The sequence below is a fragment of the Manis pentadactyla genome, chromosome 17 (genome assembly GCF_030020395.1).
Source record: "Manis pentadactyla isolate mManPen7 chromosome 17, mManPen7.hap1, whole genome shotgun sequence".
NCBI classification, from domain to species: Eukaryota; Metazoa; Chordata; class Mammalia; order Pholidota; family Manidae; genus Manis; species Manis pentadactyla.
In genome coordinates, this window is record NC_080035.1 from 22,120,527 (window position 1) to 22,133,889 (window position 13,363).

General features: G+C 35.8%; 1 protein-coding gene across 1 annotated transcript in view; it reads right to left on the reverse strand.

The window, feature by feature from the left end:
• Nucleotides 1-13,363, reverse strand: part of DIAPH3 (diaphanous related formin 3) — a 536,969-nt gene that overhangs the window by 311,229 nt on the left and 212,377 nt on the right. Inside the window, exons 16-17 of the mRNA XM_057494450.1 lie at nucleotides 9,999-10,307; nucleotides 9,103-9,217 (exon numbers count right to left, since the gene is read on the reverse strand). Coding sequence (XP_057350433.1) covers nucleotides 9,103-9,217; nucleotides 9,999-10,307 — 424 coding nt within the window. The remainder of the gene's footprint in view (nucleotides 1-9,102; nucleotides 9,218-9,998; nucleotides 10,308-13,363) is intronic.

The window sequence follows — 13,363 nt, forward strand, 5'->3', positions numbered from 1 at the left end:
TTATCTGTTCAATAAGCTATTAGAGAAGAACAGATACCAATACTCATTTTCAATTAAGTTACAAGTTACAGACAGCTCTTTACCTATTTCCTCAATCTGTCACTAGTTTGGGAAACAAGAATTAGGCTGAACCAGTTCTTAATATGTCAAAACATAATTTCAACAATTGTATATGGTTGACCTAAATAATTTCTTTAGCTTACACCACAAAACTGGAGGAGAAAAAAGGGAGTACCTTTCCTGAAAAATTACCACTCCTCTGAATCTTCTGCCAGCACTCCATAAACCAAGCACAATTAACAGTTAGCACCCTCCCTGTGAACCCAGGGAGAATTAAGGCCATAGGCTTCACTTGGCACTTGGATTTGCCCATTAACTCTAAGTTCCCTATGCCTTAATGCATCCCAGTTCTATAACCACATTAGGCCATACGTAGTTAACATCCTCCATTTTCTTTGAAACTGTAAAGAACTGCCAAAAATAACCATGAATTATTAGCGAGAACCAGTAAGATTTTATAAAGTACTGAATGAGCTTCTCAAGATCTATCTCAAATCACCCTCTCAACTCTATAAAGCCGAATCATGTCAAGAAAAGCTAAGTTAAAATTGTCAGTTTTTTAAATTTCAAAAAATTACAAAAATGTTGGGCCTCAGCTCCATTAAGAACTTATAAACTGAAAGAAAAAATTAGGGGAAAACTCAGAAAAAATAAATGGTGGGGTGGGGGAGCAAACAGGCCTTTATATTTCTTTCTGATGTAACAGACCCCTCTCATCGAGAATTTAACAAAGCATTTTACAATTAAGACACACACAAAAATGACAGAAACAAGATGTATAGAATAATCTGCTATTATTGTTTTCTAAAATTAACAGTGCAGATCAGGGCTACAAAAGTCTTTGTAAGTGGCTATTAACAAAGGTCAGAAACACAGTTTTGTGGTTTCACTTAAAGGTGGTCACATGGAAGGGTCAGAGATGATTCACAAACTTCACAAGTAGAAATGAGCCTGCATTCTCAAAATCGAAGTTCAGCTAATATTTCCTGAACTACAATGAGTAGGGCACTGAAAAAGATGCTTTAAAATGTTCATTATACAAGCCTCACAATAACCTTGTGAGATGGGTATTATCTCCCCCATTTTACAAAGGAAAGAACCATAACTGTAAAAGCCAGGGTCACACACTTACAGGGTGGACTCCACAGTCTCTCCCTTCCCCTGTACACACCACAGCATGGTGTTAGTATTTACAGCTCAAATACTGACTGAAGTGAATAGAGGTACCAAATGATGAAAGATGGTCTTAATAAAAAATGGCAAGGTTTTAAAGCCTTTAATACAAATTGTGGGATGAGGGTGAACTGCTGTGGGGCAGTGGTAAGGTGGCAGGAGATGAGAGGAAAATTATTTTAAATCAAAGAAGAACACTTTAAATAAAACATAATAGGATTTCTTTTAATCAAAGCAGCAGCATGGCATAGCAGAAGGAGCAATGGCTTTAGACTCAGATCTGTATTTCATTCAAAGCAGCGGCTCCCTTTGGCTGAAGTTCTCTTGAAGAGTACAACTTTTTCTTACATATAAAATGTGTACATATTTGCCTTCATGGGATTGTTTTCAGAAGCAAATAAAATGATATAAATGAAGTAAACATAAGTGCTTTAAAAAAATGACATACATTCTTAATACTGTTATTTTATTATTGCCTAATCAAGGAGCTTTGTATTTTTTCCAGATTTGATTATATGCATTTACTTAACAGTGCATTACAGTGGTCTGTTAAAATGGATTTAAAAATGGAAAAACTGATATTGGAACCACTGTAAAAAGTTATTCAGAGTTGGATGAAATATCTCATTTCAAATAATGTATTGGATCCTTGAATTAAAAAAAAAACTGCATATATGTGAATAGGCAGCAGTCAAGGCCAGGCTGAGGCCCCAAACCCCACCTCACTCCCACCCCTGCACAAATCAGAAAAGCTGCAGCAGGGTTTTTCCCCAGAGACTCCACTGTTGTCCCTAAAGTGGACTCCCTCAGAATAATATTTAAATGCACAAAATAAAACATATAGAATTTCAAAGGAAGCAAATGATACTGGAATGCAGCTACCAAAACGCATTATAGACCAGCAACACACATGTGTGGCAGCCATGGAGATGGGCATACTGCTCAGATCTCCGTTTACAAAGTTTCCACTCAGTTGCAAGGAGTACACTTTGCTGACAGGTTCCAGGTTCCAAGCTGTTAACAGCCCCAGGGTCCTCCTTAGCTTCTGAGCCCAGGCTGCGCTCTCCCTGGGCTGCACAGCCAATAACTGAGCATGATAGGAGTACTAAAACCTGACTGCCAGTACCCATCCTGGAACCCCTCTACCAGGCATCTCTGCTGCAGAGCTCCCGCCCGCCTGGGGAGCTGACAATCTGTCAGAACTGCATCATGACCTAAGGTCCTTCCTGCTTTCTCCACCTGCTACCTTTCACATGCATTACCCACCCTAGGCCCCCAAACAACATATCACTGTCTGCTTTTTGCAAGACACCACTGACAAAATATTCTTCTTTATCAATGTATTAAACAGCAAAATCTAGCTACAGTTCTAATAACTATTCCAATTTGAACTAGTGATGAGTTTCAGTGATACTGTGATGCATCTGAAATAATTCTAATGTGGCATGAAAGTACCTATGAACTTTACAAGTAAAAATGGCATTGGCACTGCTGTGCCTGTTGCCTTTATTCATAATTGAAGGGAAAGCTAAATTTCAATTAGAGGTTAATGAAAGTGATTTTTTTTTCTTATCCAAGTTCACAGACATCAAATTAAGAACTCCTGGACTAGAATGTGTTTGACTTTGAAATATCCATTCTTTTAAGACACAGACATGCACTTGGACAAGTTAGAGCTATGAAAACCAAAGGCCCCTAACTTGGTATTCTCCTTAGATGCCATAAAATATATGATGATTATATAAAATGTGCAGAATATAAGATATAAGATAATATGCCCAAATGATTTACCTTGAGGGACAAAAAAACACTCAGCTCACCTAAACACATGAATGTATAATTACCTCAAAACCTAACTTAAGAAATTCAAGATTATAAAATATACAATAAAGTTATTTTCATATATTACACACATATATGTAAACATATATATTGTATATATAAGTGTTATGTATTTAAGTGCATAAATATTATACATACACAATATATAATAAAGTTATTTTCATACAGAAAAATTATTGTTACAGAAGAATTTACTACATACTTATTTAGCATTGAATTTCTATAGCATACAATGCAAGCAAGAAGTTCCCTACATCTCCTCCTTATGACTCTCCTGCCCTGACCCCTCTCTCTTCCTGTGCTCCAAGGATTACATTGGGTCATAATACCAACTCCATGTGATTCTCTCTCTTCCACGCCTGGAAAGTGATGTGTGTGGAGGTTTGCATGGGGGAAAGGGTAGAGTGGAGAAGACAGGAAGTGAACAGTCAGGTTGACCAATATTACTTCAAATTTAAAATAGTGCATTCAGAAGGATGAGCCTCATTTATATTTTCAGATGAATAATCTGTGTACCAATTATGAATGGGAGTCTTTAGTAATAGAAGATATAGCAGACAGGCAAAGAATAATTACTTAAAATAGGGACATGTACTTTGAGTAATTAGAGGGCAACAAGAGAGGTACTAGGTAAATGGGGAATGAGACAGAAAACATAGGAAGTGGAAGAGAAATTGTGAAAGAACAAGGTGTGTGAGGTAACACAGGAGTGTAGTGACTTCCCAATTTTGCTAGGGAGTGAAGGCTCCCAGATTGCCACTGAAAACTGCCACCAGCATCAAGATACAGAAGCTGGGAATACAGAAGGAGACACCATCCCCAGTCTACCACTAGTCAGGTGATTTCAGATGAATCCAGAGCCCTCATACCATTCCTCACTCCAATGGAAGAAAGAAAAGAGAAAAAAATCGGACAAAAAGCTATGTTTATAGGCCCACACCCGAATACACACAGGCCCAACCCTCCTCCCTGTTATAGCATCTGTACAATATACAAGAAACCTGTCTATTTACAGGTACCTTTAAAATTTCTATCACACTTTGAAAAAGACAATGCGGTATACCTAAGCTCGTAACTTGTAGACTTTAAAAGTTGCCTATGGCTCCAGGCTAAATAAACTCACTTTCTGTAGCCTCGCTCTTTAACTTCTGTTTCTCTAAAGCCTTCAGAATAAATTTGTTTCATTAGCAACCCAACACAGAATACATATAATTGGTAACAATGAAGTACTTTCTAATGGTGAAACAAAACATTTCTGACCTCTCTTATAATTTTTCCTAAGTGTTCAGTTCTCCTGAGATTCAGCCACAGACAAGAACCAAATGATGAATCCCTGGAGAAATATTTAATTTTCCACTGACTTCCTCCCACATCTTTACAAATCAGTGTTTGTCACGTCTTTTCAGAAATCTTTAAGGCATTTAAGATATGCTGCTTTCATTTTGGCATCACTTCTTCATTAACATGCATTCGCAAAAAACATATTCCTGTTAAAAATTGTATCTTTCATCTTAATGTAGGCTTGTGAGGTAGTTTAGGAGTTTTTTATACACTTTTTTTCATATAGAGGAACAAATTGTGTTTCAAATACAAAGTGACATCCCAAACACAGCCAAGTCCCTGGGATAACCCACGGTTTATCATTCCCTATTCCAATACTTCGTCCACTGAACTATGATGTCAGAAATCTAAGCTTGATTTGTTTTTAAATGCATAATCCATTAACTGTTTCCATATGCCATAACTGTTCAATTGAGAAATTATTTATACACCGGTTTATTGGCCCTGTCTGGCAAATATGATGCACCTGTTATAAAATGTGATTACTTCAGAAAGCTAGCAATTGTAGAATTACATTTTCATAATAAATCAGTCTAAGTAAATTAGACTATTCATATACTTTCAGAAAACCCTTTAATCCCTATTAAGTTAACAGTTCGTGAATAATGAAAGCAATTAATATTAATTGTACTTGATAAATCCAACACCAATAACCTGTTAGTATACTTTAAACCATTTTCCAACAGCCTGTAAAAATTAATCAACAGATGCTTCCAATCTGGTAAAAAATGTGCAGGTCATTAGCATTATTTTGATGATACCAAATGTTCAATATACGAATATTGTGATTAAATTTCAAACAGATATATAAACAATGTTCTTTTATAATCTTGTTAAGTTGTAACAGAAGCTGACGACAGTAAAACATGGCAGTCTTTTCTAAAATCAAAATCTGCATTTGTTGTACCACTCCTCATTCTTATGCTTCGACCAAGGATGTGACTGAGTTTCACTGAGACTGTAAAAGCGACATGAGAACACGGCACAGGTCTGCCTTTCCCACTGCTGTGGGTCCAACGCCAAACGCCGGGCCCAACATGTAAAGTACACCCAATAAATATTTGTTGGCTTAGTGAATAATGGCAGCCAAATACAGGAAAGAGAAAAGAGGAATGAATGGGAGAAAAGAATGAGGAAAAAAAAAAGAAAAACACTCTTAAAATACCTACGTGCTATTTTCAGAAGAATTTAAAATATGGAAAACTAGAATCTATCTAAAAAATTTAAGGCTGGGAGAAGCAGCCTTAAGGGAGATACTTAATAACAAAATAATGTAGGAAAGAAAAAATGATACAGTTGAATCCAGAAAAAATGTCTTTTTCACAGGAAAAAGTTTAGTAGTGGTCTACATACTTCTTCAGATAAGACACATGGCACTTTCCCACTAAAGTCATGTTATAAATGTCACAGGTTAGTTTAAAAAACAAAATAAGTAAAATCTAACTGGAAAAAAAAAATGATACAATAAAGGGCAACATGAGTTAAGAGGAAATGTCCAAGCTCTTACCAAGGTTATTTTGCTGTAACTACAAGCAGGTAGAGCAGAGTGGTATTACAGGGAGATAGAATTGCTTTTCAGGAGGAAAACCTCAGCAAAGATGTGGTAAAGGTTAAACAAGGAAACATGAAGAAGAACCCACTCAGGGCCTGGTACTTTAGGAGACCCTCTTCCTTGCCCAGCTCTCAGTGTGAGACCTCTACAACCCAGTATTCTCACCCTGAAGCCCCAGAAACCTAAGGCAGTGTCTACTGTAAGGACAAAAAAAAGCCATACTTAGTAATAAACACTAAGAATCTGTGAGAAAAATCTCAAGGTTCTCTTTAAATGATTGGATTCAGTTTGTTTGTTTCTACCTATTTCAAATGTTTAGGCAGCACAAAGGTTTGACATCTACCATTTTAAATACCTGGGATCGGACATCCACCCTTGTAATCAGAGAAATAGCCCTGGTTCTCCTCCTTCTGCTTTTTTTAAATGAATGTATACCCCCTTCATCCATTTCTCCCACCCTCCATGCCAGCAGCTACCAATCTATTCTGGATCCATCAGCTTGGGATTTTTTTTTGTTTTATTTTAGATTCCACATTTAAGAGAGATCATATGGCATTTTCTTTTCTCTGCCTGACTTATTTTACTTTGCATAATGCCCTCAAATTCCATCCATGATGTCTCAAATGCCCTTGTTGTTAATCAAAAGAGTTGCTCAAATAAAAAACAGATAGACCACTTCTCTAAAAACCCACTCTTCTCTGGTAATCTGAATCCTCTGTCCTTCCCTGCCAAGTTGTGAAGCAAATCAATGGTGAAAATCAACCAGTAGTCAAATGCTTCCCTCTGCTTCCTAGACAGTAGAGAACAACTGTATTTCTACCTTGAAATGAACAATAAATTAGTGGCTTAGTTTAATTTTGAGTTCTGCAGAAATTACAAAGTTGATTTGAACAAAGAATGACCCCTTTTGAAGTCATGGGCAACTGGCAAATGTTAACATTTGGACCTAAGGCCTCAGCAGCCAGGCCATGAACAAAGAGATGACAAAGAGCAACCTGCCCATCAGCCAGCCCGTAGTCTTGTCTGAGCTTTCCAGACACCTTTCTCTTGCCTTCCTTTCTGATCTCTCCTACAAAATATCTATACAAAATCCTGCTTTCCTGGAAGCAGCAATGAATGGACGTTTCTGACAAAATGCTTAACTATTAGTAATGCCAAAAAGCATTCTAAGGATCCTCAAATAGTGCTTTACAGGAAATATTCTTTAAAATCCAAACCAAAAAATATTCACTTTCACAGCTCATCTCCTGTTGGCATGTAAAATGTTGGCTTTGTCCAGGGTTACAACCCTAGGCTTCCCTATCTTTTCTGTTCTCCATGGAAATATCACCCACTGTCACAGAAAAGAGAAAGTAGCATTTGAGCTGAGACAACAGAAGTCGTAGGCCTCAGCCAGCCTCTAAAGTCAAACGAAAAGAGAGATTCTGGGCAGAGGGGACAGCGTGTACAGAGGCAGGGAGGGATGGAAGTATGAAATATTCAGAAAATAATCATCCATTTCCTCACCTTAACCTTCAAAACTAGTATTAGATTGAGCAAATGCATCAGTTTGGTTCAACCTTGAATCTCAAGGCTACAGTTAGATGACTTAAGAATTTTTTAAAGGTCCAATTATTTCATTTAGGGCTAACACTACAGCTAAATTAAACACATGCTAACAAGATTCCCTTTTGAGCCTCATTAATTAAGAAGGTAATCAGAGTAAAGAGGGGGAAAAAAGGGGAGTAGCTGGGTGGCAGTATTACTTAAATAGCTTTTAGGTACCACCATTTGCACCTACTAGGAAAGCAAAGGGGAAACTAATCAATTCCAGATTATGAAATTTGAGATTCTGAAGTGTTTTACATGTAAATACACATTTGAACTGCCATTTATTTTCCTTGATTGCCTGAAGAGTGCACTAATCTTATTCAAAGAAAATTTTGATTCTCCATAATCAAAAGGTAAAATTAAGATCTGCTTACTTCACAAGTTTTCCTACAGTAAGCTTGCTAAGAAAATGCCCCCTGTTTTCAAAGATCTAAATATACCATTTGTACTATTTTGGTCAAGAACTACAGGGCTCAAAAATATCTGTCAAAGTCTTTGGATTTACCACAAATTACAGAAAGCTACCTTAATTTACAATTACCTTTTATACTTAACAATTATTTTTTTGGAAAAGTTTCTAGTTTAAAATTTTATTTTTAAAAGCATTTCAAAGAACTACAAATGACTTTTTTGGCATCTGCAACACCCCTTGGTTGCTGTTGATGATCAAGTTAAATAAGATATATAAACCATCTAGCATTATGCCTGATATACAGTAGGTATTTTAAGAAGTTGATTCTTCCCTCTCTGCACCTAGCCTTCCCATCTCCATCTAATCTTTCCCCATCCAGCTCTTTCTGTACACAAGGGGCATAAGTCTATGGTGGTAAAGGTCCCTTTTTGAAAATTAAAAGGTTATCACTGATTTAAGTAAATATGGACCTAAAATGTAAGCATTGCATAATGCTTAAAAGTTATCAGTATAAGCAATGACAGCCCTGAACTGTAAGTGTTGTAGGCCCATGAGATTGGATGAAACAAATTCAATTTCAAACAAGAGTAATATCTAAATTTTTTTTTAAATCACACTGTACAGGTAAGTTACCACAAAAAAATGAATGGAATGGATGAATTAAAAATGAATTCCATTTCATTTAAAGAAAAAAATCATATAATCTACTCATATATTTCTATTTCAATCCATTGTTCAACTCTATAAATTTGAAATTTCTACCCCATGGGACTCATACTAATTAATGAAATTACGTTGTAGCTACTGTAATATTAAAGGGTGGTAAAATTCTGACTAGAAGAGGTTTCACATTTTGTTTTTTCTATTTCTCATTGACTAAAAGGAATTCTCATGTCAAAATTCTCTTTAAAAATGTCCTCCTTTATGAAAGGCTAATTTAGGACATCTTCAAAAAAGGTATTTTAGGAAAGTAGCAAAATTCACACTTAAAACATTTCACTGTATCATTTATTTATCCGTTAATAAAATTTAAAAATCATGTGTAGGACTCTTAAATACTTTCTAGAAGTTAACATAAAAAGTAGGAGCATTAAAATATAAAATTAACAAATAACCAAGATGTTAAACTTACCTTTTTGTTGGCAACAAAATGTATTCTCAAGTTTACAAAGCAAATCCACATTTTCATACTTATTTTCATTTGCTTTTATCCAGAAACAGTTTTCAGTCATTTCATGAGGTCTGATCTGCAATCAGAGAAAGATTGATTGGGTGATAAAATCATTGGGTGTTTTATCTGTCCCAGACCATATTTACATTCAGACTCAGCATCCCACAGCTGCCAGCACATGTTTATGAAATAACCCTTTAAGATTTTTTCCCAAAGTCTATTCAATGAAATACAGGTTCTGCAGGAATTTAAGGTTTTATTTGAGAAAAGAAAGTTTCCACTCTCACATAGTCGGGAATTTGAAGCTGAATGAAGTGAAGTTTCTTCTCCACCACCCTTCTCAGAGTCTTTAACAATGCTCATGTGCACCATGACTCTTCACAGGCAAGACGCGTTACACAGCATTACCCACGGTTACATGGCCATGGAGCTACCGTCCTGCAGGATTCAGAATTTCTATATTCTGATGACATAGCAACTTCTGACAAACCAGTTTTCCCAGGGGCTACCAACACAGAACAGGTTCCCAAGGACACCAACATTTTTGTATTTTTGAGAAGCACTTCAAAAATATAGGGTTCAATGATGATAATGTTGAATTATCAATATAATTACAAATCAAATCCCACTGTAACAAACCAACATCCATTCATACCAAATTTATAAGCTAGAATGCCTTAGTGGAGAGCAAAGGGCTTTGTTTGCCTCAGTACTCTTGTTGTAAACAATAATGTCTGTTTATTTAATGTCACTGGTTAGGGCTTCCCATTTGAAATTACACGTAAGTTTTAAACACAAAATTAAATTTTAATCTAGGTAACAGTATAGGTGATAGTTTTTGTCTATTTCTGTTTTACCTTCAACCAGTTCAATCTTCTCATGCTGGTTTCAGGTTTAAATTCTTTCTTTGGTTTTAACCCAAATGGCAGAGTTGGAGGAGGAGCGTTTTGACCACTGAGAAACCCCAGGGGAGGGGGCGGAGGCACAGGTCCACCAGATGGCATTGGCATTCCTGGGAGTGGAGGAGGGGGTGGGGGTGGGGGGGGAGGGGGAGGGGGCCCCCCACAAGAAGGCAGTGGCGGGGGAGGAGGAGGTGCTGGGTGGCCCATTCCATCCTCTTTTGAGAGGGGCAAGGAGGTAACTGCATCAGCTGGCAAGGCACCGAACTAGAGGGGAAAAAAAGGGAATACAACTAAGAACACTTCACAAAACATGTGAAAATATATATTTCTTAAAAATAAGGTGTTATTTTAAACCAAAAATAATCAAATATCAGTAATTTCACATGGTTGAATCTGGAAACAAAATTCCAACAAAGTTTTTTCCCAAGGTAAGAATTTAATTATAGTTTTTGAAGTCATAAATGCATAATTGCCAGAAACGTAACTCCCCATTTTGAGGTAGTTATGATCATCCAGGTACAAAAACCCAGGAGGAAAATGGGTACATGGATCTAAACTATTTGAAATTCAGCAGTTTCTATGTGACAGTTGAAGCCATGGGAGTAGGTAACTTTACCCAGAGAATGTATGCATGTACAGAGTACATAGCATGAGGAACATGCCTTATAAAAACCATTAACTATACAGAATTCTAAGGAACACTAACGTTTAACTGAGAAGTAAATAATAATATCCAGGAAAAGAGACTTTAATAATATTGCCTCATCAAGCCTTTGTCCTTGAAAAAAAAAAATCTGAAGTTCTTAGTAGGATATACAAGGGCACATCAGGATCTGGTCCCTGTTAACTGGTCTTTCAAGCAATTTTCACATACTTCCCATGTATATGCCCATCTCACACTCTCACATATGCTGTTCCCTCTGCCTGGAACATTCTCTTTACCCAACCATCTCCTAGTAGTCCTTTCAGTCTTAGCTAATGTGTCCCTTCCTCAGCAAAACCTTGTTTGACCACTCATTTTACACTGGCAGCACCTTGTGCTTCTCCTTGATAGCTCTGTCATAAGGGTTAAACAATTATTTAAGGAATCATTAGCATTTATGTCCCTGATGGGTTATAAGCTCCATAACAGAAGTAACTGTGTCTGTGTAATTCACTACCCTTTTCACAACACCTAAAGTTGTGACTAGCAAATGACAATTGTTGAAGAAATATTTGTAGAATAAATGAATTAAAGACAAGAAGAGAAAAAGACAAGCACAGAGTTATGAATTACAAATGAAGAAAGTGACCAAAAAAGTGGGAGAGAGGGTTTACTATTCTACAACACAAAATGTCACAGAGAAGTAAGGAGTAAAAAAGAGCCCAGTGTGTCCACTGGACACTTTTTGTCCTGTTTCCATAGCATGGTAAGAATACATGCACTTTTATTATCATAAAAAATATTTGGGTTGATAAATAATTTTCTGTTATGAATATTTTCCTGAAATTACTAACTTCAATTCTGAGCCTTATATACAACTACCTTGCAAGTGGTGGACACTTAATAAATGTTAACAAACTTTTAAAGTTTTTGACAAAATTATGGAAAATAGATCATGTATAAAAGCCTAAACTTGACATCTGAGATCAGCACAAAGTGTTATAAAAGAAATCAAAACCACAAATTAAAGAACATGCCTTATAAAAACCATTAACTATAAAGAAAAATCAGTTTACTGTTTATCTGGGTTGCTGTAACATTGGATATAACTGCCCTTCGAATGTTAAGGATGTATGGATATTACACATATACTCAATAAACATATTTAACTATCATCTTAGGATATTTTTGAACTTCTGCTCTGCACTAGCTCAGCTGATAAGAGTACAGTTGACTTGAATACATCCTTCATGGAGCCAGACACCATGCCTATCTTGCTCACCATTATATCCCTGGAACCTAACAATGCTTGGTTGTCAACTAAAGGAATAAAATCACAGATAATAGAACATATTTTATTCATAATCTTCATTAACAGTACAGCTTTGATCAAAGAGAAATATCATTAAGACAAATGCACACATTTCAAGAGAAACACACACTAAGCCAAAATAGAGCCAAATGTAGATAAGGCAAAGATAGAACTGATCAGCTGTTCCTCAAAAATGAATATGGTAGCCATTATTGAGTCTCTGATACAATAAACACAGCTCATCACTGTCCAAAATTTAAAACAAAGGAGATCCTTGAATCAAAATGTAAATTAAGTTCCATTTTTAAGTAAAAATGCATACAACAATAACATAACCAAAGACGGTAGTCATGCTTTTTATAAACTGGAATTTTCTAGAGTAGATTAAGAAGCAATTCTTCAACTGGGAGAAATTAAAAAGAAAAGAAAGTTTTTAAAGTTATACTAGCTCAGACCAGGAAAAACATCACATAGTTCAACCATTGTTGTAACTCAATCTGAAATATAAAACACAATCAAACATTTCTTTTCATATGAGAGACAAGGAGTCACATGAAGAGATAAAAAATTTCAATAAATTGTACTTCTTGCACACTAAAGACCACTGAGAATAATTTTCTTGAGGAGAGATTTCAATATTTTTCACCCCAAAATATAACACTAACAGCTCACTGTCTCTTAGGGTATCTTCAGACAGCCTTTGTAACAATAAATATTTAATTGTTTTATTTACACTAAATATTAAAAAGAAAACAGTTTTCAATGGTATAGGAAATAGTACATCAATAAAGGAAACAGTATAGATGAGACACTGCAATGTAACTATAAATTAGAATGAAAGGAAAAGAGCAAAACTATACTTATTGCTCATCATCCAACATGTAAATCTATGTGAAGAAATGTAGGTATGAATATTCTAACTCCTTATTTCATCCATTTAAAGAATGCAGATGATGTATCTCTTCCTTATCCAAATGTTTTATGCGTAGAGGGTGTATGTGAGCTATCTGCATCAGAATCCAGAGTTGCGCTCTTTTTTGCCATGTTTTAAATCTGTTTACTTTTGGAAATTGAAAATTTATCAGAAAATGTTCTCATTGAGCTAGAGGTTATCTTTCACCACAAGGTACCCACAGGCTGAAGGTCTGGAAAAATAAATAGCTTGAGCAATAATTTCCTGTAGTGGGATAAAGAGCAGTGATGAATGACAAAATTTAAGACTAAAAGACTTTCTTACCCCTCATGCTTAATTACTTAGGAAACACATGGCATTAGGAACAAAACCCAAATGAAACATAAGGAAGCAAATTAATAAGTAAAAGTTTAGACCTCTTAAAAAACGCAAACAGAAAAAAAATTTTTAAA